The sequence below is a fragment of the Tyto alba genome, unplaced genomic scaffold (assembly GCF_018691265.1).
Source record: "Tyto alba isolate M040663 unplaced genomic scaffold, T.alba_DEE_v4.0 Super-Scaffold_17, whole genome shotgun sequence".
NCBI lineage: Eukaryota > Metazoa > Chordata > Aves > Strigiformes > Tytonidae > Tyto > Tyto alba.
In genome coordinates, this window is record NW_024881279.1 from 134059 (window position 1) to 161164 (window position 27106).

The 27106-nt window shown below is 48.5% G+C and overlaps 2 protein-coding genes and 1 pseudogene across 3 annotated transcripts in view; 2 read left to right on the forward strand and 1 right to left on the reverse strand.

Annotated features, from left to right (window-relative positions):
* The first annotated feature begins 3509 nt into the window (after window positions 1-3509).
* Window positions 3510-6832, forward strand: LOC104357998 (annotated as a pseudogene).
* A 10015-nt stretch (window positions 6833-16847) lies between these two features.
* LOC104356443 (scavenger receptor cysteine-rich domain-containing group B protein) lies at window positions 16848-23906 on the forward strand. Of its 2 annotated transcripts, none has more exons than XM_032989813.2 (7): window positions 16848-16941; window positions 18909-18935; window positions 20035-20364; window positions 20780-21109; window positions 21523-21852; window positions 22392-22721; window positions 23607-23906. In XM_032989813.2, the coding sequence occupies exons 1-7, from the start codon at window positions 16911-16913 to the stop codon at window positions 23639-23641; spliced, it is 1413 nt and encodes a 470-aa protein (XP_032845704.1). In that variant the 5' UTR covers window positions 16848-16910; the 3' UTR covers window positions 23642-23906. The 2 variants fall into 2 exon arrangements, with proteins under 2 accessions (XP_032845704.1, XP_032845714.1); XM_032989823.2 differs by having other exon boundaries at window positions 20038-20364.
* A 1928-nt stretch (window positions 23907-25834) lies between these two features.
* Window positions 25835-27106, reverse strand: part of LOC116960999 (deleted in malignant brain tumors 1 protein-like) — a 31090-nt gene continuing 29818 nt past the window's right edge. Inside the window, 2 exon segments of the mRNA XM_042790478.1 lie at window positions 25835-25884; window positions 26379-26702. Of these exon segments, the coding sequence (XP_042646412.1) occupies window positions 25835-25884; window positions 26379-26702 (374 nt within the window).

Consider the following 27106-nt stretch of genomic DNA (forward strand, 5'->3'; position numbering starts at 1 on the left):
AGGAATGGGATCTCACACAGGAGGAGTGGGATCACACGCAAGGAGTAGGATCTCCCACAGGAGTAGGATCTTGGGAGGAATGGGATCTCACACAGGAGGAGTGGGATCACACGCAAAGCGTAGGATCTCACACAGGAGTAGGATCTCGGGAGGAATGGGATCTCACACAGGAGGAGTGGGATCACACGCAAGGAGTAGGATCTCATGCAGGAGTGGGATCTTGGGAGGAATGGGATCTCACACAGGAGGAGTGGGATCACACGCAAGGAGTAGGATCTCACACAGGAGTAGGATCTCGGGAGGAATGGGATCTCACACAGGAGGAGTGGGATCACACGCAAGGAGTAGGATCTCACGCAGGAGTGGGATCTCACACAGGAGGAGTGAGATCTCAGAGCAGGAGCAAGATCTCAGTGCAGGAGGAGTAGGATCTTGGTGCAGGAGGAGTCGGAACTCTCCTGGTAGGTGAAGGGGAGGGCACGGAACGGGGTCAGATCCTGGAGGTGAAACAGAGGTGAATAGACTCAGACTCCTAGAATGGTTTGGGGGGGAAGGGACCTTTGAAGCTCATCTGCTCCAACCCCCTGCCACGGGCAGGGACATCTTCAACTAGGTCAGCTTGCTCAGAGCCCCATCCAACCTGACTTTGAATGTCCCCAGGCATGGGGCACCCACCACCTCTCTGGGCAGCCTGTGCCAGGGCCTCAGCACCCTCAGTGTGAGAGGGGGATGTGTGAGCGTGCTGCATCCAGCCCCAGGACCCGAAGGGCTCGTGCTGTTGGGTCATCACCCAGCTAACCAACCTGGTCCTTTGGGATTCACTACAGGGGTGCTCTGAGATGTTCCCACCCTCCAACCTTATGCCCACCTGCCAAATTGGCAGTACAAGTGGACTCAATATAAACCAATAACACGGACAACCACCAGCAGCCCTTTGGCAAACATTCTGAGAGCTCAAATACTTGTTCTTGGGTCTGGAAGGGCTGTGAGTGCTTTGAAGGACCTGGGGGTGATGCAGCTCTTTGACTTGAGTTTGGCAAGAGGCAAAGCAAACAAGGAAACACAAACTGCACCAAGCAGGGAAATAAGAGACACAGGAGCTGGTTAAAAAACCACACTGTATTTCAAAAAATAAAAATAGGGAAGAACCCAACCAACCAACCAAACCAAGGTTGCAAATAACCGCAGGCAGAGGAGATAGAGAAGGTCCTTGGAGGTGCCCAGTGCAATCATCCCAGATGAGCAATGTCTCCATGTCTCCCCAGGTTGCCTGGACATTCTTGTGCTACAACACAATCTCCTGGCTCCTTAGGGTCCCAGGAGGGACTTGGTTTGGGGCAACTGGTGAAGGTTGAGGCAAGATGACATGGTGACGTGGACCTCTTTGAGGCACATCCCAACGGAGGACCATCACGTCAACCAGCCAGCAGGGCTGCACCTTTTAGGCACCTAAGAGTTGCCACGTTCCACGTTCCCTTGCTGTTCAGTGGGGAAGGACGGGAATCGCATCCCCACGGGACCTGCTGCTCCTCATTGTCCCATCTGGAGGTGTTGCTGCTCCCCATCACCCTGAGCACCACCCAGTGCCTCCAGAGAAGACCTGATCGACTGGTCCCAAGACAAATCACCTTTGGCCATCTTCAGTGCCTGCCCAGCGTGTTTAACCGGTGCATCCCATCCAGGCGACATCTGAAAAAAACAGTTCCAAAATGGATATTGATATTTTTGCTGCTTTATTTATTTGTTTCTATCTAATTGGGGACAATGTCCTGTTGGATCTGCAGCAGTGGAGGAATTGTCCAGGCTCCTGGAAAGCGTGATGTGTTTGATTTTTGTTCCACTTTAGCACAAATGGGATTTCCGTAATGACACTTCACTCCTCTATTACCACTTTAATTAATTTTGAAGTGATAACTTCAATTCATTAACTAATTTTAAAACATTCTAAATAGCTGTGGATTCTGGTTTGGGTAAGTTTTGGATATTTTTCTAGAGTCTTAATGCTGAAGAAATTAATTTATTCATAGCTCATCAATATGTTTTAAAAGGCTAGCATCCATTCATTCTCAACTTTTAAATATTGTCTAATTGCTATTAATTCTGACATGACAAGTTTGATTTGCCATTGTTGCATGTTAATATTTTTAATACTTGACTATAAGTACAGGCTTCCCCTTAAAGTTAATTTAAATGCCCTGGCTCCAGTTTGAAATCTTTTATTGTTTTGTTTTGTTTTTTCCTTTTTTTTTGCCCATAACATGGATGGGATTTTTCATAAGAAAACTTATAAATGTCTAAATCTGAATATATTCAGTTTTGGTTTTCTCTCTATCTTAACTAACCAAACACTGCTTATAATGTTTTAATGCCTTTTAATACAATGAAATATGCATTTCTAAAATATAGCTGATGCCATTTTTTTTAACTAACAGTTCATCCACACCAAGGTGTTTACAAACACTTGTTATCTAATTTTTAATAATTATTTAGGCTAGTATACTTACTTTTTGGAGGTAGACAAGAGTACAGTTATTTATTAACTGTTGATTATGAAAGACCAGATAGATTTCTTTTAGGTCTGTTCTGAAAATATAGATACCTGCACGGGTTGCAAAAGAAATAGAAAAAAATTATCAGTAATGCTTTGAGGTTTTCCCTGTAATTTTTAGTTTTGTTTAACTTGTTTCTTAACTCGAAGCAAGAAAGGTGGTGGGTAGTCCCAAGGGTTAATTCAATTTCCCGCTTCCACTGTTAACCTCGGACCAGGGGGTGGGTTCACATTCCTCTTTGAACTCGGGGGTGGGTTCACATTCCTCTTTGAAGTGTTTAAACATTTCTTAATCTTATTTTCTCTCCTGTTTGCTTGGAAAACAAAGCAGGATGAAAGGGAGATTGTTGCTTTAGTTGGCTATCTTAAAAAACAACTGTCCTATTCGCTCACAGCCAATATTTGCTTCTCAAATACTCTGTGCACACCCCATGGACTTATTTTTCAGTCTTCTTTCATCAGCACATCGTGTTACATAAAATTTTCCAAAGAGAAGTCCTTTTGCAAGGAAGTGGAATAATTGCTGCATTCCTAGGGAAACTTTTAGAAAATACTTCTAATTTTGCAGATGACTGCGTGGCTTCCTTATTTACAAGAAGCACTGGTTGCTTCTGATTAATGGCATTAAATATGCCTGTCCTTGGATCTACAGCAGACCATATAGTGCCTCAGTGGAGGAAGAACTTCTCTTCCTCTCCATGTAGTGCAATCATGAAGGTTTTTAGTGAAAAAGAAGATCTGCCCCATGCCTTGTTGCTGTAGAAGCATCTCTGCCTTTCCTGGAAGGACTTTTTTTTTTTTTTTTTTTTTTTTTTTTTAATAAGCCATTTTAATAATCCTTTTTTAAATGGATTTGTTAAATTTACTGGGATTTACTGGGAAAGGATGTTCAGTTCAGGGAAACTGTTTAATAGTACATTTGGAGGAAAAGGGTGAAGGTTAGATGGGAATTCAAAGGGGCATGGGAGAAAAGTGAGGTTTGTGGGGTTCAGGACAGAGGACACAAGACACCAGCTTCCCACCCCACTGTGCTCCCAAAAGGACCTACACTGGTTTGCCTCCTGCATCCCAGACCACTCATCCCACCTCAGGAAAGGGTTGCTCACTAGACTTTGGATCTTGTTAATCATTGCTCCAGAGTGGTAGCACAAGGGCAGAAAACTTTTCCCTCCCCTCTTTCTTCTCCCTCCACTTCCCGGCACCTCCAAGGACCTGTAGCTCCTGGAGCAGAGTAAAGCTGGGGTTTGGGTACCAGACAGGGAAGTTCTACCTCTTGTCCCCCTGGCTGGACCAAGATCCTGAAACTATGGTTGCCTGACAGTCCTCCAAGCTGTGAGGGTAGGAAACGCTTGAGGCAGCAAGGGGAGGGAGATGGGGGGTTGGTCCCTTAGCAGCAATTTAGCCCTAGAGTTCCTTAAATGCCCTATGAGCCAGCAGCCCCCACTTGCACAATCTGTTGAGGTGGGGTCCCACTGAGAAAGGACCAGGGAACATCCTGATAGATCATCCCTTAATACACATCCCAAATGTCACCTTATACTGGGGATATGGGATGGCTGGGCTCCTGTTTGGGACCTGCTATGGTGGGGAAGGGGTTTCTTGGCTTAGAGTGAGCACCCGTACACCATCTCTCTCCCTCCCTGTCATAGTGGAGTAGAGCTGCAAGCACCTCATCCCCATCCTCACCCAGGCACGATGCTGGTCCACTGTGATGTATGAAGGCATTAAGTTCCCCCCTGCCTACAACTCTCAGCACAGCTTGAGTTTCGCCCACAATGAGTTCCTGGTGCAGGACGATGACATTTTCAACGTTACCTACCCCAAGTCTGGTATGAGGGGTGGACAGAGGAGTTGGCCAAGGGTGGAGAGGAGGAGGAGAGGGGTGGGGGCTTTGGAAACATCTCCAGGTGTTGTTTGGAGGGTGAATCTTCTCTTGCAGTGGGGAACAGGAAGATTTGGGGGGAGTGGGGGGGGTTTACAACAGTAGTTATGCAGGGGTAGGGCAGCACCATCTCTCAGAGGGGCACAGACTCAGTGCTGAGGGAGCTGTTGACCATGGAGCTGTGGCACAATGAGGTCCTTCCATCCCAAACCCCCACAGGCAAGGTCCCCTGCCTTCCCTCTCTGCTTTCCCTGGCAGGCACCGTGTGGATGACCAAGATCCTGAGTCTCATTCACAGCCGTGGCTGCCCCAGCTGGAGCCGAGCCATCCTCAATTCTGACCACATACCCTGGTTCTCAACCCATCTGGGTCTGGAGTCAGCCCTCAGCTACCCCACCTCACCTGCTGACCTGTCACCTCCCCAGGCACATCTTCGCAAAGTCCTTCTCCCATTCCAGTTCCAAGGTGGGATGGGCACCCATGCAGAGCTTCGAGGGGGACAGGGAGGCTGGGAAGACCATTGCCAAGGATCTGGGAAACCTTGGAGGCGGCATTGGGCAAGGACTTTGGCATCGGCCTAGGAGGGTAGCGAATGTCCTCCATGCCCTCCAGATGGAAATATGCAGAGCCCCATCTCACATCCTGCCCCTCTTGGATATTTTAGAGTCTCCAATAGCTCTAGGGGACTTCTGTGTTCATGAAGACCCTTGCCCGAGGTCTGTGTGACCAGGGTTGGTCCTTGTGTGGCAGACATCTCCATTTTCAGATCTACCCCAGTGCTAATGCCTGCAACTCCCCTTCCCCTACCAGGAGTGTATCACTCCTGTATACACTCTACCCAAGGTTGTTTACATCCTATGGGATCCTTGAGATGTTGTCACCTCCCACTACTACTTCCCCAAGATGTGCAACAGTTATGAGGATCCCACATCCTCTGAGCAGTTCCCGAGGGACTTTCTGAATGGGGAGTGTGAGTGTGGTTCGGACCTTACTCAGGGCACAGAGGTGGGTGGGTGGTGTCTTCTATCACCTCTGGCTCAGCGGTCTTCTGCTACTGTCTATTGATGATGGCTGTGAAGCCAGGCTTCCCAAATGAGAGGTGAATGGTTCAGAATGAAACAAAGCACTTCTGGAGAGACATAAAAGTCCACAAAGCCCTGTTGTACTTTGAAGCAGATGGAAAGTAGATTTTCCTGCCTTCTGTAGAGTTCAGGTGTCTTCAGGAAGTTTTGGCCAAGAAGACCTATAAAGCCCTGGCAGGACCTTACCCTTGAGCCTTGCTCACCTCTAGCCTCAGCCTCTTCCCACTATGGAGGTAGTTGGAGAAGAACCCATTGCTCAACTGCAATGACAGCTCCCAGTCCCACCTCCTCCCTGGACACCATTGCTTTGTCCTGCATCATGGCTGCCCTGCTCCCAACTTTGTGTGAACCCTCCTCAGCCTTGCACAGCCACTTCCCTGCCCTGCTCTACTGCCTTTTGCATCCTGTCACTGCCTCATGGCTCCTGGTTCAAACACGTCCGAGGCTGGATGGAGATGAAGGACATGGAGAATTTCTTCTTCATCACCTATGAAGAGCTGAAGCAGGTAGACACCTTGGCAGACCCTTCAGCTCCAAACATGCTGGTGTGTCACAAGCCACCCAATGCTAATATGTTCCGTCTGTCCCTCCAGGACCTGCGCAGCAATGTAAGACATCTTTGCCAGTTCCTGGGGCAGGATTTGGATGACAATGCCATCTCCTCAGTGGTGCAAAATGCCTCCTTCACAGCCATGCAGGAGAATCCAATGTGCAGCTCCATCCTGCTCCCCACAGACATCATGGACCAGACAAAGGGCCAATTCCTGAAGAAGGGTGAGCACAGAGGAGCCCCATCACAGCACCTCGGGGAGACCCCCCCCCCATCAGGTGTCCTCCCCCCAGTGAGGGCAGCCAGAGTGAGGGTGTCTTGGAGAGCCCTTTAAGGGTGCATTTGGGACAGAAGAACAGGGTCTATAGAATGATAGCATCATAGGACAGAATCATAGAATAGTTTGGGTTGGAAGGGACCTTTAAAGGTCACCTAGTCCAACGCTCCTGCAATGAGCAGGAACATCTTCAATTAGATAAGGTTGCTCAGAGCCCTATTCAACCTGACTTTGCATGTTTCCAGGGATGGGGATTGTCTCTCATTTTGGAAAACCCCCTTGGGGTTGTAGCTGTACCGAAGAACTGAGCCTCTCCTCTTGTGCCTTCAGAGCAGAGAGGGGGGCTGGTTTCTGGGATGGACTCTGAGCCAGAAACGCTTCTTCCTCAGGTATCCACGGGGACTGGGAGAACCACTTCACTATGGTACAGAGCAAGACCTTCTGGGAAAAAATGCAGGTCTTGAACATGACATTTCCTTGGGACAGGCATTAGGATTTGTCCCTGTCTGAAGCCAGCTAAACACTGTGTAAACCAGCCACTGACAACTGGGGTAACTGGCTGCTGTTGGACAGAGGGGCTTGTACCTCTGCTGAACCTCAGCATGCAAGCCATTAATTTGCACTCTTTCTCCCTGGGAGAGTTTTTTTCTCCTGGCTTGTGCCTCTCCTCTCTGTCCCATCCCTTGACCTGTTTTCCGTTGAGGCGGACACTAGGGTCTCTCAGGATAGGACCCAATTCCCAGTCCTCCAGCACATTCCTCTTCTACAGGCAGAGTAGAACATACCTGAGAGAACACAGATGAAACACGTCCTGTCTGTCACATCCACTGGCCAAAGCATCTTGTTTGGGAGCTGCAGCAAGCTGAAGTGTTCCCTTAGGACTGCTCATCAAACAGGAGAACAGCAGGGAAAACATGGAGGACCACTTGAAGGCAGCGGTGTTTTTGGTGTACTGCCACTGGGAGCACAGATAGTGAGATAGATAATACTAATACTAAAATGTGAGCAAAAGCAGGACTGGATGGCTGCCAGACCCCATGGGCCTGGAATCCCAATCTGTCCTTTTTCACAGGATGGGTTGAACAGCAGGATGGAAAAATATCCCCTCCACTTTCCAAGCCAAGAATAGGAACTCTTCAAATGCATAGGACATGTCCAAGATGAACATGCATGGTCAGCTCTAGGGATGGAGGTGTTGTACAAGAGTTTAGGAAAGGGTGTGCAGCCAAGGCAGCATGCCATTGCACCTCTCTTGATCCAGCCTGATAGAGCCTAATCCAGGTGATGGGTTTCAGTGAGACAAAGCAAGACGCGGTAGGATGTAGAAGCACAGCCTTGTCCTTGTGTTGAAAGGGCTGTAGAGTGCAGGATGGCATCTCCCTGGGGACCACAGACAAAAACATCCCAGATAATCAGACTTATACAAGACTTAAATGCTTATCCCCACAGAGAGGCTTTGGGGAATTAGAGGGGAAGGACGTTTGTGGACCTTGGCCAAGAGATGGCTCTGTGGTTTGTATTCCACAGAGCTTGCAGGGAAGACCAGCTTCTTCAGCTGCCAAAGTACTGCCTGGAATTAATGACAGCCTTACTTCATGATAGAGTAAGCCAGAGACACCTGGATGGCTCCAGGCTTTGCAAGACACTGTCCAGAGAGGGAAAATTGTCCCAGGGACACTGAGCAGTGCCATGGTTGACATTTCCATGTTGAGGTCTTGAGCAATGTCCCAGCCAGAAGATCACTTGGCTTAGAGAAAACCTTCTAGACCTGTTGGCAGTGAAGACCAGGCCACCTGCATTGCACACCCATTCATGGCCAACACATTCTGCCCAATGACCAGCACATCAGGAGTTGAGAAATAATGAGAAAGAGTGTGACACAGCACTGGAAGGTGGCCCTCAAAACCACAGTCAAAATTGTTTCCTCTTATATACAATAGTCAAATGACTGTATTTTATATATATATACACACGTGTTATACTACAGATGTCCGAGTGCCTTATTGAAATGCTTTCCTTCAAACTATATGTGGCATATTCTACACCCAGGACATTTTCTCCCCACACACACACCCCGTCCTGCTAAAATGTGCGGTTTGGGTCAAAGCCCCAGCTAGGCTTTGTAAGAGCAAATACCATGGAGCCTTGGTGCAACAGGGCCCCCCCCTCAACCCCCTTCCTCCCCGCCCAAAGTATGGGAAGGGGAAAAAGCCAAGGTAAAAGGAGAGTAGAATGTGGGAATGGACGTGGAGAGCTGTCAGGTCCCCAAGGACCCTGGCACAGGGCATTTTGACAAAGGACTGAGCCATGTTTGGTCTTGCAGAGGCCAAAATGCTACTTTGGGCTTTGTGTATTGATTAAACCATCAGTAGTTATAAAAGGAAGCCTGAATGTCTACTAATCAGATGTAGGTGCTGACACTGCAGACATGCAGGAAAGGACTCGTTTGTCTAAATACAGGCAGTCATCCACTACAGAAGATTTCTAGTGTCTGTTTATTCTTCTGCCATATTTATAACCTGATGAAGATGTCTTAGATACTACATGGTGACTCCAGCATCACTCAGTACATGTATCCCACCCGTCTTGCCTTTAGAGACATCAGGGTATCAGATAGAGGCCAGGTAAGATATGCTGTGGTGCGTGCAAAGGCTTTCCATCAAAGATGAGACCACTAAAGGGCTTTGATGGATTTAGGAAACAGTGTGCCTTGTATGTCCTCAGTTACTCAAACTGCTTTTCAGCAGAAGAAGAGCCCAAACAAAATACAGCAAGTATAGCTGTTCCAGCAAAAAATAAAAAGAGTTCAGTTAATGATTTTTTTATTCCTAACTCACTCTTAAATGTAGAGCCCTCACAGAAAGTAATCGCTGTGGTCAGGGAATGTGGTTTTTATGGCCTCCAGAGAGAGGTTGCAAACAGAGCACGCTTCAGTTCTCTTTGGATGCAGCTCCTCAGATCCATGGAGAACATCCTTCCCATCTTTACACACTTACACCTTCTCAGCTCAGAACAACCAGTTGCAGTTGTAAATTTCACCTTGCCGCAGGGCATAGACATCAGGTCCCAGACATGATATCTCCTCATTAACTAGTTTCTTGCCTGTTCCCTCTATGCTTACATGGCACCCATGCTAATCCAATCCCACTCTCTCTTCTAGACCAAAGCAGCCATTTTCCCCAGGAAAGCCAGAGTCCAGCTGACAGACATTTGACACCAGAGCCCACCCCAGACAAGCCATGTAGAGATGTGTCAGACTGCTTTTGCCTCTTTCAGCTCCAGCTCTTTTGTAGCCAGCTCTGCCCTCCTCATGCACACACTTCCCTGACACTCCACAGTATGCCCAACATATCATCTTCATTCTATAGAAAACAACTCTCTGGAAGGCTTAAAAAGAAATAATTCCTACTACCTCAGTCATTTTCAGCTGAAAAACAATGCAAATATATCCTCAGGCATGGAACAAAGAGCCCATCCAAACCAAGCACCATGAAGAGTGAGCATAGCTAGTCCACTTTGTGTGGTGCTAACCCTCAGCGGTGTGAATGAGAGCTGGTTCACGCCTTGGATATTAGAGTGGTTCACAGAGCTGCGTTCAACATCAGATATGATGATGAAAGGATAAATGGTTGAGTTTTCACCTTAAGAATGCCAGTGGTATTAAAGCTTGATCAACACAGCAGTTCAGATGATGAAACTGACCAAATGGTTGAGTTTTTACCCCAAGAATGACAGTGGTATTAAAGCTTGATCCCAGCCTGCCTGAGAAAGTGATGATGTTACTAAGAGACATCATGGGCACTGCTGACCTTGAAAGAGATCGAGTACTTGGTTAAATAAATGGCAGGTCCTTTCTGCTCTGTATTGAGAACTGACTGACAGCGATGTTGCTAAAGCAGCCAAAGTCACTGCCTTCTCTGATGTGCATGCCCAGGACCAGTTTATGGCTGAAGAAAAATCGGGAAATTTGGGTTATCTTCACAGTGTCCTAAACTGAGGTATCAGGGCTGGGCAGGTCTATGTTTTCAATGGGTCAGCAGGGAGAAAAGAGGAATTCCTTCTTGAATTTTTGCATATTCCAAGTAAAAGATACTGGGACACTCCAGAACATTTCAGGAAAGCCACAGTGGATGTCAAGACTTGCCATTGTTGTTGTTTGAGCCTGGTCAGCAGCTAAACACCACGCAGTTGCTCACCCACCCTCCTCCCACTTGGGAAGGGGGAGGGAATCGGAGGGGCAAAGGGAGACTCGCAGGTTGAGATAAAAACAGTTTAATAACAGTAACAGAACAGTACGCTGACAGCAGTATCAACAGGTAATGTACAATACAGCTGCTCACCACCCGCCGACCGACACCCGCCTGCTCCCGGCCAGTGATCCCCAACACAAACGGGCCATGGCAATGCTCCCGGAAGTGCCAGCCCCTCCTGGCTCACTCCTGCCTTTATATAGTGAGCATAATGTCACATGACATGGACTATCGGCCAATCCGGGCCCAGCCCTCCAGCTGTGCTCCCCCCGCCCCCACAGACAGTCAAGGGCTCTCAGAACTGGAGAGCCTCTGGAACCTCAATGTGCTTCAGCACTCCTCCAGCTACCAAACAAACATAAACTCTATTCCAGCCCGAACCAGGACAGCCATATAGTACATATACTCCATGCAAGAACCCTCATGCACAGTCAGTTCTTCCAAGCCTCCCTATGTAGTCAAAACCACACTTTGATCCACTTGGATCTTAAGAGAAATGAATGAATGAATGAATGAATGAATGAATGAATGAATGAATGAATGAATGAATGAATGAATGAATGAATGAATGAATGAGAAAGAGAGAAAGAAAGAAAAAAACAAAGAAAGAGAGGAATAGAAGAATAAAGGAGGGATGGAAGGAAAAGAAGAAGGAAGATGGAATGAAGGAGGAAAGAAGGGAGGGGGGAAGGAAAGAACTTGGGTGAATATTCATAGAATAATAGAATGGTTTGTGTTGGAAGGGACCTTAAAGACCATCTAGTGCCAACCGCCTGTCATAGCCAGGGACTCCTTCCATCAGCCCGGGTTGCTCAAAGCCCCATCCAATCTGGCCTTGAACCCTTCCAGGCTGGGGACAGCCACAGCGTCTCTGGGCAACCTGTGCCAGTGTCTCACCACCCTCACTATAAAGAATTTCTTTCTTATATCTAGTCTAAATCTACCCTTTTTCAGTTTAAAACCGTTACTGTTCATCCTATGCCTACACTCCCTGATATAGTCCCTGCCCACCTTTCCCGTAACCCCCTTTAAGATCTCCCCAGAGCCTTCTCTTCTCCAGGCTGAACAACCCAAACTCTCTCAGCCTGGCCTAATAAGGGAAGCACTCCATCCCCCCAATCATCTCCACGGCCTCCTCTGGACCCTCCTGAGCAGGTCTGTGTCCTTCTGCTGTTGGGTGCACAGCACTGGACACAGCACTGCAGGAGGGGTATCACAAGAGCAGAATAGAGGGGGATAATCGCCTTCCTTAGCCTGCTGGATATGTTCCTATTGATGTAGCCTAGGGCACAGTTGTCTTTCTGGGTTGCAAGTGCACATTGCAGGCTCCGTCAGTTTCCCACCCACCAATACCTCCAAGTCCTTCTCCACAGGGCTACTCTCAACTCACTCATTGCCCAGCCTGTATTTGTACACGTGCTTGCCTCAATCCATGTGAAAGACCTTGCACTTGGCCTTGCTGAACTTCATAAGGTTTGGACTGGCCCAGCTCTCCATCCTGTCCAGGTTCTTCTGGATGGCATCTCCTCTGTCCAGCATGTCAGCTTCACCACACAGCTTAGTATCATTGGCAAACTCACTGAGGGTGCACTCGATCCCACTATCCATGTCTCCAACAAAGGTGTTAAACAATGCAGGTCCCAACACCGACTCCTGAGGAATGCCACTTGTCCCTGCTTCCATGTGGACATCAAGCTATTGACCTCAACTCTTTCAGTGTGACCATTGAGCCAATTTCTTATCTACTAAGTGGTTCATCCATCAAATCCATGTCTCTCTGATTTAGAGACAAGAATTTAATTCAGAACAGTGTCAAATGCTTCGCACAAGTCCAGGTAGATGACATCAGTTGCTTTTCCCTTGTCCACCAATGCTGTAACCCCACCATAGAAGGCCACCAAATTGGACAGGCATAATTTGCACTTGGTGAAGCCATGTTGGTTGTCACCAATCACCTCTTTATTTTCCATGTGCTCTAGCATATTTTCCAGGAGGATCCATTCCATGATCTTGCCAGGCACTGAGGTGAGACTGACTGGCCTATAGTTTCCTGGGTCTTCTTTATTTCCTCTTTTAAAAATGGAGGTTATGTTTCCCCTTTTCCAGTCAGCGGGAACTTCACCGGACTGCCATGACTTCTCCAATATGGTGGATAGTGGCTTAGCCACTTAATCCACCAGTTCCCTCAGGATTTGTGGACGCATCTCATCATGTGTCATGGACTTGTGCACCTTCAGATTCCTCAGATGGTCTCAAACCTCATCTTCTCCTACAGTGGGTAGTTCCTGATTCTCTCAGTCCCCACCTTCACCTCCTGTATCTGGGGCAGTGTGTCCAGAGCCCTTGTCGGTGAAGACTGAGGCAGAAAGACACCGAGTACCTCAGTCTTCTTCATATCATGGGTGACCAAGTCTCCTGCTTCCTTCCAGAGAGGACCCACATCTTCCCTAATGTTCTTTTTATCACTGATGTACCTGTAAAAGCTTTTTTTTTTTTTTTTTTTGTTGCCCTTGATGTCCCTGGCCAGATTTAATTCTACCAGGGCTTTGGCTTTCCTAACCTGATCCCTGGCTACCTGGACAGTTTCCCTGTATTCCCCCCAGGCTCCCTGTCCTTGCTTCTACCCTCTGTAGGCTTCCTTTTTATGCTTGATATTGTCTAGGAGCTCCTTGTTCATCCATGAAGGCCTCCTGGTGTTCTTACCTGACTTCCTCTGTGTGAGGATGCGTCGCTCCTGAGCTTGGAGGAGGTGATCCTTGAACAGTAACCAGATTTCTTGGGCCCCTTTCCCTCCAGGGCTTTATCCCACGCTACTCTGCCAAGCAGATCCCTGAAGTGGCCAAAGTTTGCTCTCCTGAGGTCCAGGATAGTGAGCTTGCTGTGTGCCCCCCTCACTGCCTTAAGGATCTTGAACTCAACCATTTTGTGGTTACTGCAGCCAAGGCTGCCCTTGAGCTTCACAGTCCCCACCAACCCCTCCTTGCTGGTGAGAACAAGGTCCAGCATAGCACCTCTCCTCATTGGCTCCTCTATCACTTGGAGAAGTTAGTTATCATCAACACTTTCCAGGAACCTCCTGAATTGCTTATGCACTGCACTGTTGTCCTTCCAACAGATATCAGGATGGTTGAAGTCCCCCATGAGGACCAGAGCTTGTGAACATAAGGCTGCTCCCATCTGTCTATAGAGGGCCTCATCTGCTTGGTCTATCTGTTCAGGTGGCCTGTAGCAGACCCCCACTATAACATTTCCTGTCCCTGCCTTCCCTTTAATCCTGACCCATAAGCTCTCAGTTGGCTCCTCATCCATCCCCCAGCAGAGCTTCATGCACTCCAGCTGGTCATTGACAAAGAGGGCAATATGCCCTCCTCATTTTCCCTGCCTGAATTTTAGAAGATTCAGTCTAAATTCAGTTCCTGGAAAAACATAGAGCACAAAGTCAATACTTCTATTTGTAGCCATCTAGGAGATAAGATGCAGTCCTAGGCTTGTTAGGATTAACTATCATCAAGTGAGTAATCAGTTGTACAAATACAAATCAGGAATTACTGGTCAGACTCACCACAAGCGGGAAGAACCTCAGGATCGGTACCAAAGCACAACAGGCTGTGGCTCAACAACCCTTAGGTATTGCGGAAAAAGCAAACATCACCTGAGACTTCTGGAACAGGGGTCCTCCTGCATACGAGATGTCTGTGTGACCATCATGTTACCCCAGGAGTGCTGAGGTCTCTGCTGAACATCAGTGTCCGGGTAGGTGCATCAGCTTTCAAGAAGGTTGTTGGCCAATTGTTTGCCTCCTGGAGACTAGCCAAAAGGGAGGCAGTTACAGTTATCTAAGCACAGAAAACAGGGCAGAGATGGAGAGATTGAAAATGTCCTCAGTGAGCAAAACTGAAAACTAAGCAAACAGATGAGAACAGTCTTCAGATGCTAAGATAGAAAGCTCATCTGTATTCTCTCCTATGAAGAAAGGCTGAGAGAGTTCTGGTTCAGCCTGGAGAAGAGAAGGCTATGGGGACACCTTATTGTAGCCTTTCAGTACTTAACAAGAGCTTATAAGAAAGATGGGGACAGATTTTTTGTAGGGCCTGTTGCGATAGGACAAGTGGTAATGGTTTTAATCTAAAAGAGGGTAGGTTCAAGCTAGCTATAAGGAAGAAGTTTTTTCTGATTAGGGTTGTGAAACACTGGAACAGGTTGCCCAGAGAGGTGGTAGATGCCCCATCCCTGGAAACATTCAAGATGAGGTTGTATGGGGCTCTAAGCAACATGACCTAGTTGGAGATGTCCCTGCTCACTGCCGGGGGGTTGGACTAGATAGTCTTTAAAGGTCCTGTCCAACCTAAGCTATTCTATGATTCTATGATTCATCTGCTCTCAGTTGGATACAGTGCTCTCCTCCACCACACACAGTTTTGATACTGAATTTAATATGGACCTGACTTAAACTTGGACTGACGCATACTTCGAGAAGGCCATGGACCCTCATAACCTGAGATATATATTGATTCAGATATACTTTTCTAGCCCATCACCTTCACCTTTCATCTGTTGGACTAGCTGTTGCAGAGAAAACACTTGCTACCTCTACTCTCATTCACCATCCCTGTGAGTTGTCACCCACTCCTACCTTCCATTTTTACTAGGGATGTTCTCTCCTTGTGTTGTCGTTTGAGCCTGGTCAGCAGCTAACCACCCCACAGCCCATCACCCACCCTTCCCCCCTCCCAACCTGGGAATGGGGGAGGGAATTGGAGGGGTAAAGGGAGACTCGCAGGATGAGATAGAAACAGTTTAATAATGGTAATAAAATGAGAACAATGACAGTAATAGAAAACATAAACGGGCAATTCACAATGTAATTGCTCACCACCCACTGACCAATACTCAGCCCATTCCCAGATAGTGATCCCAAAATACCAATATCCAGCAATCGCAATCCCAGAAGCGAGAGAGAGAGAGAGAGAGAGAGAGCCCCTTCCCAACCACTCCTCCTATATATAGTGAGCATGACGTTACATGATCTGGAATATTTCATTGGCCAATTTGGGTCTGCCCTCTGGCCATGCTCCCTCCCAGCTTCTTGTGCACCTGCACATGGGCAGGACACAGGGAGTTGGAGAGTCCTTGAAATCTCAGCAGCAGCTGAAAACATCAGTGTGCTATCAGCATTCTCATACCAAACCCAATGCTAAATCCAAAACACAGTGCTATTCTAGTTACCAAAAAGGAACATTAGCTCTATTTCAGCCCAAACCAGGACAACTTGTCAGTCATCTCCAGAGGGTATCTCCACACTCTTCCTTGGCATGGGGAAGACAAAGGAGGTGTTGCAAGTTGTCCCTAGGTTGTACAGTCTAAGCAGAGGAGCAACTCAGTACTGCACACTCTTTTCTGTCCAACACACACTCTCTGGAGTGAAAGAGATTCCCGTGTGTCTTCAGCAATAAAGCATATATGGCTAGTGCCTCCTAGGAGTGCTTGATGATCTCTGCTGAGCATGCAAGGCATCTAAATGCATTTTGCAGATAGAAAAGTTGGCATGAGGTAAATCCCATCTACAAAAGCAGGAGCATTATATCTCTGCTCAGCTGTGTGACTATTTGGGTGATTCAGCCTCACAGGGGACCTGTGGGCCTGGCTGCCCCATCCAGGGACCGAGCATCCTGCCACTACCACATCTGGCTTTGTCAAGTCCAGGAGGAGGTCTCACACCACCCGAAAAAGTAACTGGATTGTGGACACACACAAACCTTGCAACCAAATTCCACAAAGACTTCCAGACTCCTGGGACTAACATGGGAGAAAAACTGGAAAAAAGTTTCACTTTTTGAAGACGCTGTTTTCAGCAATGGGAAAAGGTTTCATACATCTTCTCGTGCTGCATTAGTGGCATGGAGTCACACCCATTTTCCCAGCTAAGCCTGGGCACTGATGCCCTATTCCTGCAGTGGCCTGAGGCCGGTCCTGGAAGCCAACTTGCAAAACCCTGTCTGCCCCCATCCCTGCCACTAATTGTCCAGAACTGGTTGTCCTGAGAGGACTTGTTTGCTCAGCAGGTTGCCGAAACAGCCTGGTTTCACAATCCCGCAGTTTACATGATGCTCATGGCACAAGAGTCGCTTCCTGGCAGAGGCTTGGCTTTTCATACTTGCTGAGCTCCTGCCACGGGGCACAGAGAGAGGTTTTTGGGGTGGAGGGGAGGAGCCCTGACAAGGGAAACTTCTCAAATAGCCAGTTCCTTGGGTGCATGTCCTGCCTGCTCCCTGCCCTGCTCTCCCGTGAAGACAACGAGCGCACAGTATCTTTGCTAGCAACATGAGGCTTGTTCTCTTGGCATGTCTCTGTGGTAAGTGAGGTGGGATTTTTTTCTCTTTGCTTTTGGCTTGGCATCTCTTTGCCAATGGTTCTCCTCTTCCGCTAATGCTTCTTCTACAGCCCACAGTGCAAAGAAAAAGGGGGATTGAGAGGAATTGAAATGCAACCGGTGGTATTTGATCCCTACCTGGTAGCTGAACGTGGGCACTCAGGTCCCCTCAGATGTCACCAGACAGCCATAAGGGGACAGCTGGATGCTGCCCCACCTTGGCACCAATACCTAGACACCTTGAGAAGTGTCTCATCTAGGAAATGAATCCCAGCCCTCGTGAGCAAAGACAGCAGCACACAGAGTGGGCTTCCCTGCCCCTGTTTCTCTGCTGTGGGTTCCAAGCCTGGGTGGGTTCACAAGATCGTAGAATGGTTTGGGTTGGAAGGGACCTTTGAAGGTCACCCAGTCCAACCCCCCTGCCATGAGCAGGGACACCTCCAACCACGTCTGGTTTCTGAGAGCCCTGTTCAACCTGACCTTGAATGCACTCAGGGATGGGGCATCCACCACTTCTCCGAGCAACCTGTTCCTGTGTTTCACCTTCTTCACTGTAAAAAAATTCTTCCTTCTATCTTCCCTTGTTCCTGTGCATCAGAGATGAGACAAGACCTGGTGCCAATGGGCAGAGGCACTGGATGTGCTTGGTGGTTACAGTACGTGGATAGGCACTTCAGGCTCCCAAGATGCTGTTACCTGAATGCAACTGGAATTTGCAGAGAAGGGGGATAGCCATTAGGCCCATAAACTTTAAAAGTAGATACAAATAAATAAAAGGCAGATGGAAAAAAAGATTTACCTGGGTAATAACACTTATGCTTGTCCTGGTGTCAAAAGTTCTGCTATTGACCAAAGCTGTTGGTCAGCTGTTGGGATCTTGCCAGACTGTTGTATCTAGGAACAGAAATTGTTGTTTGTGTTCAGTTTTTCTTTGCTGTTGACCTTCTACAGTCAGCACAAAGTCCCCTTCTCCTGAGTGTCCAAGAAAAACAGATCCTGGCAAGTTTTCCTCAGGCTTTCCCTCCCAGTGTTTGCCTTGACCACTAGTTAATCCTCAGGAAATGAATGGGAATAGCCTCTTTGCACAAGTCTCCAGACACATTTCACCTTGGAGACATTTCTTTGCATAACTCCATCAGCAGGCCCATAGCAGTTCCCATGGCATTCCATTGCTAGCATTAATGTCTGCAGGACTGACAGCAGTCCTGGGGGTTAATTTTGTCTGGTGTCTGCCTGAAGTTCAGAAATGGCAGTGCTTCTTCATGCTGTGGACCTAGCAAAAAGGAAAAATTAAAAATGCCATGCCGCTTGCAACTCACATTTTCAGCAGTTTAATCCGATAGTGTAGCTCTTGCCTGGCTGTTGATAAGAGCTGGGTGCCACAGCCAGAGTCTCTAGGCAGAGACAAGCACCTCCAACCCCAACTGAACCGTCTGCTCTGGACACCAGCCCCAGGATGATGCTGGTATGCATCAGCCATGACTCAACTCTTTCCACTGGCTGTCACAGGAGCCTAGATTAATGTAATGTAATGTAATATAATAATGTAATGTAATATAATAATATCTAATCTATTCTAATCTAATTTGATATAATTTGCCTGGACACTGACTTTCAGGTGACTGAATCTGGACAAGAGGTATCCCAGCTGCTCTGCTATGGTATTTTAATTTATCTGCCCAAACAATTCTTCTTTTTTAATCCCAGTGGACTTCTTTGTTTTAAGGTTTTCTCTCCTTATCTGACTGCTTTATCAAGAAGGTCCCGTGGACATGCACTAGGGTAGGCCAAGCCCATTGACAGCTGGGTTTAGAGGACAGAGAGCAACGATGGGCTCTAACAGAGCTCACAGAGTCGTGTCTCTTGCCCTGTGCTTTGCTGTCCTGAATCTCCACACAATGCAGAGCTCACGAGACTCAGACTAACATCCTGTATTTCTTCTATTTCAGCTTCCCTTGCAGGAGTCCTGCTGGCAGGTCAGTATTTGTAGCAGAGTGTGGAGCATGAGTCAGAGCACACAGCTACCACAAAATGTCATGCAGAATGATGCTGTGTCTGATCTGGAGATTTAAATAAGCTGCTCAGGCCAAGAGATCGTGGTCTGAAACCTGTTTTCGTGACCAATGATTGTCTGTCTGTAAACCACATTCTCCCAATTAGCCGATGGAGAAGACCTGACTCTTACCTCCTGTATGCTCTGGGAGGTGCAGCTGGTACCTGCTGGAGATCTCTGGGTGAAAGGAGCAGTGTTGAACCAAAACATTGACAAAACAACTGCTCATTTTAGCAAAGTTAAAGCATAAGTCGGGATATCCTCGATGCTGGGGGCTGATCTCCATGAGATGCAGGAATGCCTGGTGTCCCCTTGGCTCCATGAGCCAATGTGGAGGTGCTGCAGGGTTTCAGACCCTGGCACTTGTCAGTCCCTGAATTTCTCCCCTACAGCACCCCAGATCCATGCAAAGGGACAATGATATCTGGATAGATTTGGCTCTTGATATTGGGGTGGCAAACAGTGTTGTGATCAGAGGTTTGGCAACTGGAGCCAGGTTTTGAGAGGGATAGTATGTCCTGGTGGGTCCAACAGCGGCAACAGGACCGAGTAGGTCCTTTCCACTCCCGAGTGCTGACTGTCTGTAGGTGCACAACAGCACCCAGCAATCACTGCTAATAGCTGAGCAAATCCAGCTTGGGGAATGGGTGGAAATATCTCAGTTCTCTCCTTCCTGCTTCCAGTCCTTGTAGCAGCATTTTCTGTGAGACATTGGCCTTAACTATGGGGAAACTTAACCAGAACCTGAATACTGGTGTAGGTTTTGGGGGGTCTAGACCCTCTTTACAGCTGAAAATGAACCCTGTGATTTGTATCTCAAAACAGACTTATGGTCCCACAAACACCTACGGCTTTTGGCTATTTACAGCTCAAAACCTGGTTCCCAACCACCAAAGATTCGGGATGCTAGAATAGCCTGGGCTTTTATTCCTCCTGTTTTGGCAATAAAGACAGCTGCACTGGGGGGTAAGAGCCCTCTTTCTCATACCCTGCCTTCACTCTGAGATGTCTTCTCTCTCCAGAAGACGTAGACACAACCAAACATGAGATCCGCCTGGTGGGTGGCCCCAACCGCTGCTCTGGGAGAGTCGAGGTGCTTCACGAGGATGTCTGGGGCACTGTCTGTGATGACCAGTGGGATTTACGGGAGGCAAAGGTTGTGTGCAGGCAGCTGGGATGTGGGACAGCACTATCGGCCCCTCTGGAGTCAAAATATGGGGAAGGGAAGGGCCAGATCTGGCTGAGCGACATGAACTGCAAAGGGATAGAAGCATCCCTCACTGAATGTAAGGCGAAGGCATGGGGAGACAACATCTGCAACCATGTGGAAGACGCCAGCGTGGAGTGCTCAGGTAACCCCCAGGTGTTTTCTACTTCATGCCACATTGGCCCTTCTGCCTCAAATAAACCAGGGTGCGATTTCTGACCCCTTCAGTTAGGAGGTCAGGGGTGTAAAATGACTTTGTTTATCTCCATCTTCCTACACCACCTGACCCAGAGAAGTTACATCACAACTCCTGGACCTGGAACAACCTGTAGAGCTGGAAGAGGGCACAGGTGGTCCCCACCCTCCCCTGACAGCCTCCATGCTGATAATATTTTCCTTTCAACTTTACTTCTTAAATCAGAAGTTAGGAAGGGAGCATTTGACAGGTGTTTGGGATGAGCAGAGACAGTTTTGGTGCATCATGGAAGGTTATGCTTCCTCTAGGTGGTCAAGGGTACAGAGACTTGTCCCAAAGCTTCTCCTTCATTTGTTTCTGGCAGGAACAGAAATACCTGAGCCAGGGCCAATCCGGCTGGTGGGAGGCCCCAACCGATGTGCTGGGAGGGTTGAGGTGCTTCATGAAGAACTGTGGGGCACTGTGTGCCATGACGACTGGGATATAAATGATGCTCAAGTTGTGTGCAAGCAACTGGGCTGTGGGGATGCGGTGCTGGCCCCCACTGGAGCCAAGTTTGGACGTGGACTTGACACCATCTGGCTGGATGATGTGAACTGCACAGGGACGGAAGCTGCTCTCTCTGAGTGCCCAGCAAGGCCATGGGGAGAACACAATTGTCACCACAAGGAAGATGCCAGTGCAATTTGTTCAGGTAATCCTTCCGTTCTCCCACTTTTGCCAGCCATGCATTAGGGTGTCCTCACTGTCCATGTGTGCACAACCTTGGACAGAAACAAGGCTTTCCTACGGAGCACTCGCATATTGAGTTGGTGCTAACCTAATAGTCCTGCTGGTGGCCTGGGGTCCTTACACCACAGAAGAAGGCTTCAGTCTGGGAGGATCTATCCTCTTTGCTCACTGGGGTGCTCTGTGACCATTTGCAGCTCAAGCTTGAGGTTAAGACTGCCATTGTGCTTCTTGCTTGGACCATTGCATGTTGTATGTGGAGAAAGCTATGGAGGAGAAGCTGCTATGTGCAGGGCAGGGAGGGGATATTCAGGGAAGAGGGGGGCTGCACACCAATGCACACACACGTGAGCATGCCCTCTCTGGATGTGTCTGCAGATTCAGGGATCACCGTCTCCACTTCAGTCCGCCTGGTGGGTGGCCCCAACCGCTGCTCTGGGAGAGTCGAGGTGCTTCACAAGGATATCTGGGGCACTGTCTGTGATGACCAGTGGGATTTACGAGAGGCAAAGGTTGTGTGCAGGCAGCTGGGCTGTGGGACAGCACTATCGGCCCTTCCGGAGTCAAAATATGGGGAAGGGAAGGGCCAGATCTGGCTGAGTGACGTGAACTGCACAGGGACAGAAGAGTCCCTCACTGAATGCGAGGCGAAGGCATGGGGAGACAACATCTGCAACCATGTGGAAGACGCCAGCGTGGAGTGCTCAGGTAACCTCCCCTCCATCCCCCATCCCACACGTGCTGGGCAGTAGGATAGGTAGATCCCACCACACACATGGCCTCTGCCTGAATCAGGGCTGATCCTGAGCCCCAGTGCAGTTCTGTGGATGTATGCACATCCACAGAGTGGGACACAGCTGATTAACTCATCCTATGACTGAGTGCAGTTCTTGCCCAATGGCCCAGGGAGGACACAGGGATGTAGCTGATGCAGGGGCAGCATTAAATCCTCTCCTACCTGAGACTTCTCTGGTCCCTTGTCCCACTTTCGGGATGCAGGGTGATTAGTATCAGCAGACTCCTTGAAGCAGACACACAGTAGAACCTGCAGCCATCCGTGAAGACCAGGAAAGCTTCCTCCTGCTCTTTTCCCACAGCCCCTCTCCCTGGCTTTTCTGTCTTCCTTCCCACCCTAGAGAAGCCCAGCTCTTGCCATATCTCTGGTGTGCTCAGAGACACCTGAGCCTCTACTGAGCAGGTGGTGGAGTGTGTAGGACTTAACATTTATTTTCTGGACACTGGTGCAGAGGTGGACATGCCTGAGGAGGGGCCAGTCCGGCTTGTGAATGGCCCGAACAAATGTGCTGGGAGAGTCGAGGTGCTCCACGAGAACCGGTGGGGCAGTGTGTGTGATGACCACTGGGACGTGAATGATGCCAAGGTGGTGTGCAAGCAGGTGGGCTGCGGGTCACCGCTATCAGCTCCAGGAGGGGCCCACTATGGACGAGGGCCAGACATCATCTGGTTGGATGATGTTGAATGCAACGGGACAGAAAAGAGCATCCTTGACTGTCAGGCCAGGCCATGGGGTGAACACAACTGCTATCACGGAGAGGATGCTGGTGTTATTTGTACAGGTAACTACGCATCACCATGACATGTGAAGTGATGTGGGGACTGGGTCAAACACTTGTAGAAGAGTCAGCAGGCTGGACTGCAGGGTACAGGAGGGCAATCACAGGACAGGAGGGCTACCACCAGGTCAGGATAATGCTGGTGGAGGCAGGGAAATGGATACAGCAGGGACCTGTAAGGAATATAGAGCACCTGGTTAGGATGGATGTGATGAGACCATCTGGTGGGAGAGCAGCAGAGCAGAAACAAATACAATGCTGACAGTATGACTATGGGATGGATCCTGCTGTGAAGATACTGACAATGGGGTTTTGTATAGGGCAAATCTCCTAAAGGTCAGAAAGAGGGAAGGTAGGGCAGTCTGTGGGGCAGGAGGTAACAATGAGCATCTGTGGGGGTAATGGAGCCTGGGGCAAGATGTATTGGTACATCATCAGTACTCAGTAAATGTCTGAGTTAGACTCTCTGAAGCTCTCAAGAGCTGAGTTACTCACTTTTCATGCCCTGTTGGACAGGCCCTGCATGGGTGAAGGGAGGAACCCTGGGGATCTTCGGTTTCATTATGGTGGAGCAGGGCTGTAGGGTCTTGGCTTTTACTTGGGTGCTGCCCAGGGTCATGCTGTCAGGACCGTGTGCTACAGTCCTCTGAATCAGACAGTGCATTGTGCAACATGATCAGAGTCTGCACATCACACAGTCCTGGTCTGGCTCCCACAGGATCCTGTCCAAAGCTCAGGCTCTGGGTTTCCAACATCCTCAAATATATGGGTATAACTCAACCTGTGGACCTTCTTCAGGAGCAGTATTTGTCACTTCTAGAAGACAATTCTGATGTCTTACAGTTCCTGGGAGCAGACTGTGCTTTACCTTGCTCCCTTTCTCTGCAGTTAACAAGAACCTGGAGGAGCCAGAAGCACCGTGAATGCCAGACTGGCCCTGATGGACCATGCTCATCTTGCTGCAGGAAGATGGGCAAGTAAGATTCAGATGAGAAGGCGAAGGGCAGGGATGTTGCAGAGCCATCAGTGTTCCATAATGGGATCCAGGGTTTGGCAGAACCACTCTCTCTCATTCTTTGAAGGATCTACAAACTTGGTTATAACTGCACTGGTGGAAAACTCACCTCAACACATTATTCCCACTGAAAAGCAAATATCACAAAGTATCAATAAAGTTCCCCTAAAACTAAACATCTGGCTGTCTCATAAATTGCTCATGGGCCTCCACTGCCTGAGCACATACCTGGCAGGGAGCTGTTGGTCCAACGTGATGACAATTTATGTGGTGAATGAATATGATGAATATTTATACAAATGGTATGACAGCATATCATTTCTGAGGTCTACAGAGAAACATTTGCCTCCACTAACATTCAGACCAGTAAAACGGGCAGCCATAAGAGCCTTGGGAAGGGTGTTGAACATTGCACAACACAAGCTTACCTCTGAAGGTTTGTCTGTCCCCCCTCAGAGGGGCAATGCCCCCCATAGGGAACAATTCACCCTTTTTCCTCCTTCATTTTTCCCACAGACCAAAGCTGCCACTTTACAAGTGAATACTTTACCATTTCAGGGATGTCCAGTAAAGACTTAATCTCCAAGACAGATTTTTTTTGTGATTTGTTGTTTTCCAAAATACAACATGCTTTGTGCCTGCCAGCACAACACCAGTGCTTTAATCTCAATGATGCAAAGAACAAAGGTCTTTAGCCTAATATTGACACCTGGTGTCTCCAAGTTAGGTGGCCAACTTGATCTAGTTTTATGGGAAGAAGAAATGACTGGGTCCTCTACCCTACCTCCGCCCAGACCAGTTCACCGCATTCCAAAGCAGGTCTAAAGCAGCTCATATCATCATGCTTTTGAGAGATGCCCTATATCAGTGCATCTCTGGGGAGGGCAGAAATGAGGTGAAGCTGGTGGTGATCTGACCACAACACAGAGCAGCACACACACAAGAACAGAAATTTCAGGTACGTATGTACTTTTTTTTTTTTTTTTTTTTTTTTTAAAAAACAGAAGGTGAGAAGAGGCACAGAAATGGTTTAAAGCTTGAAGGGAATGTCTCAGAGGCCACGAGGTTCAGTCTTTCTTATGAGAGGGCAAGCTATGTGAGGACTTCATTGCAGTAACTGAACACTTCTAGGGGAAGAGTGCTGGCTACTCAAGGCTGTCCAAGCCCATACAGCAAGAGCCAAATGTTTATATACAGTATCCCTACTATCAGCACAAGATGGCTTCTACAGCCAGAGGTGTGAGAGGCACCTGAGGTGATTCAGAGAGTTACTGGGCTGTCTTGCCCAGTGCAAGTGTGTGCCTCTCTTCATTAACCAAATAGGTTCCCAGGCAAAGATGCCCCTGATTTGGGCTCATTAGTTTGGTGCTTGCATTTGAATGTGACAGATCTGAGTCTCGGTTTTTGCTTCTGTACTGCATGCTCTTTGGACTTCAGCAACCACTTCTGCTTGGATTAAATGAATGTTGTACTCTTGTTGGCTGATGATACCATCTCTCTTCTCCACTCTGGAATGGCTGTGAGGTTCAGATCCCGCCTGGAAGAAAATGCATGCAATCCAATCCTGTAAATGCAGCTTGCTTTAGCCTGACAAGCCACTGAAAGTTACTAGAGTGCATAGAATATTTAGTGATATTTAAAAAGTGCAGATAGGAAAAATGTCAAATGGAGGGTTGGGTACCATCCCTCAAAACACCAAGCTCCAACTCCGTACCTCCAACATCACCCCGCAGAACTTGTCTAAGGCAGGAAGATTAGACTGGGAAAGGACAAAGAGTCAGCATCCCCAGCATCCAGCCTAGAGGCTCAGTATTGACTAATGCCTAGTAGGATGGGACATGGGTGAAGGTTACCTGAGCATACAATGCCTGCATCTTCTCTGTGATTACAGTTATGGGCTCCCCAAGGCCTCACCATACACTCAGAGAGGGCTGATACTCTGCTAGAGAATTTCATATCATCCAGCCAGATATGGCCAAAACCTTGCCCAAAATAAGCTGATCCAGAGGCTGACAGTGCTGCCCCACAGCCCAGCTGCCTGCACACCACGCTGGCTTCAGCTGTAACCCCTCCGTCATCACACACAGTTCCCAACTGCTGCTCATGAAACACCTCGAATCACCTGGCACAAAGATTTGGAGCATTCACAACCTGGAAAAGAGAGGGTTCTGCAACACTCGGACCTAAAAACAATACGAAAACATTTGGGGAGCACTGCATGCCACAGAGTCCTGTGGAGAGGGCAACCCCCGCACTTGCAGGAGTCTGGAATATAACAGGGCTTAGTTCCATGATATATAAAATGCCACTAGATGTCTGTAGTCTCACAAACTGATCTAACATCGCTGACTAGAAATTCTGAAACAAAACAATACCAATGAAAGTTGTCATAGCTGAGGCAACAGGTTATTTCCATAATAGGAGAGGAAATAAATGGGGAAGAGGGAATGGAGCACTGGGAGAAACACTGCATATGAGAGTGCTGAGGTTCGACATGTAAAACGCTGCAAGCATTAACATCAGGAATCTCCAAAAAATTAGGAAAAACCCCAGTCCCCACGAGAGCTCTGGGATCACTGGCACCCTTCCTACAAATACAGGCCGTCCGTCGTACCCCCACGTTTCGTGACACGCATTGGTGGTACCTGAGCACACCACACCAGCATCCTCTCCGTGGTTACAGTTCTGCTGCCCCCAAGGCCTGGCCCGACACTCGCTGAGGATGGTTTCAGCCCCTGTGCAGTTCACGTCATCCAGCCAAATTTGGCCCGTTCCTCGTCCAAACCAAGCAGAGCCGGGCGCCGAGACCGCTGGCCCACAGCCCAGCTGCCTGCACACCACTTGAGCGTCTGTCAAATCCCAGCTGTCGTCACAGACGGTTCCCCACTGCTGCTCATGAAACACCTCGACTCTCCCGGAGCAGCTGCTCGAACCGTTCACCAGTCGGATCGGGGCTCGTTCTGGGACACCTGAACCAAAAAGGTAAGACCAGGTCAGTTTGATTCTGGCCAACGGGTTCCTGCCAGCCACCTCAGCAAACTCAGTCTCTACCCGTTGCCTCAGTACCACCCACGAGGGCAAGCAGCCTGGAGAAAGAAAGTTCAACACCATTGTTTTCAATCCTCTTACCCCAAAAGTCAAGGGAAGGTGCTGTCCAAAACCGAGCAGTTCTTTCCCCCTCTGTCTTTGACTGGAAAGACACCCCGTGCCCAGACAGCAAGTGCGCGTAACTTTACTGAGCAAGGGAAAGGACTTGAGCAAGAAAGTCTCTTGAGGGGAACCGTGAGAAAACGGAGCTAGGCTTCATCTCAGCTAGACTTGGAGCCCTTAAGCGTAAACTTCCAGGGGCTGCTTGGCTTCCCTGAGCGTTGGT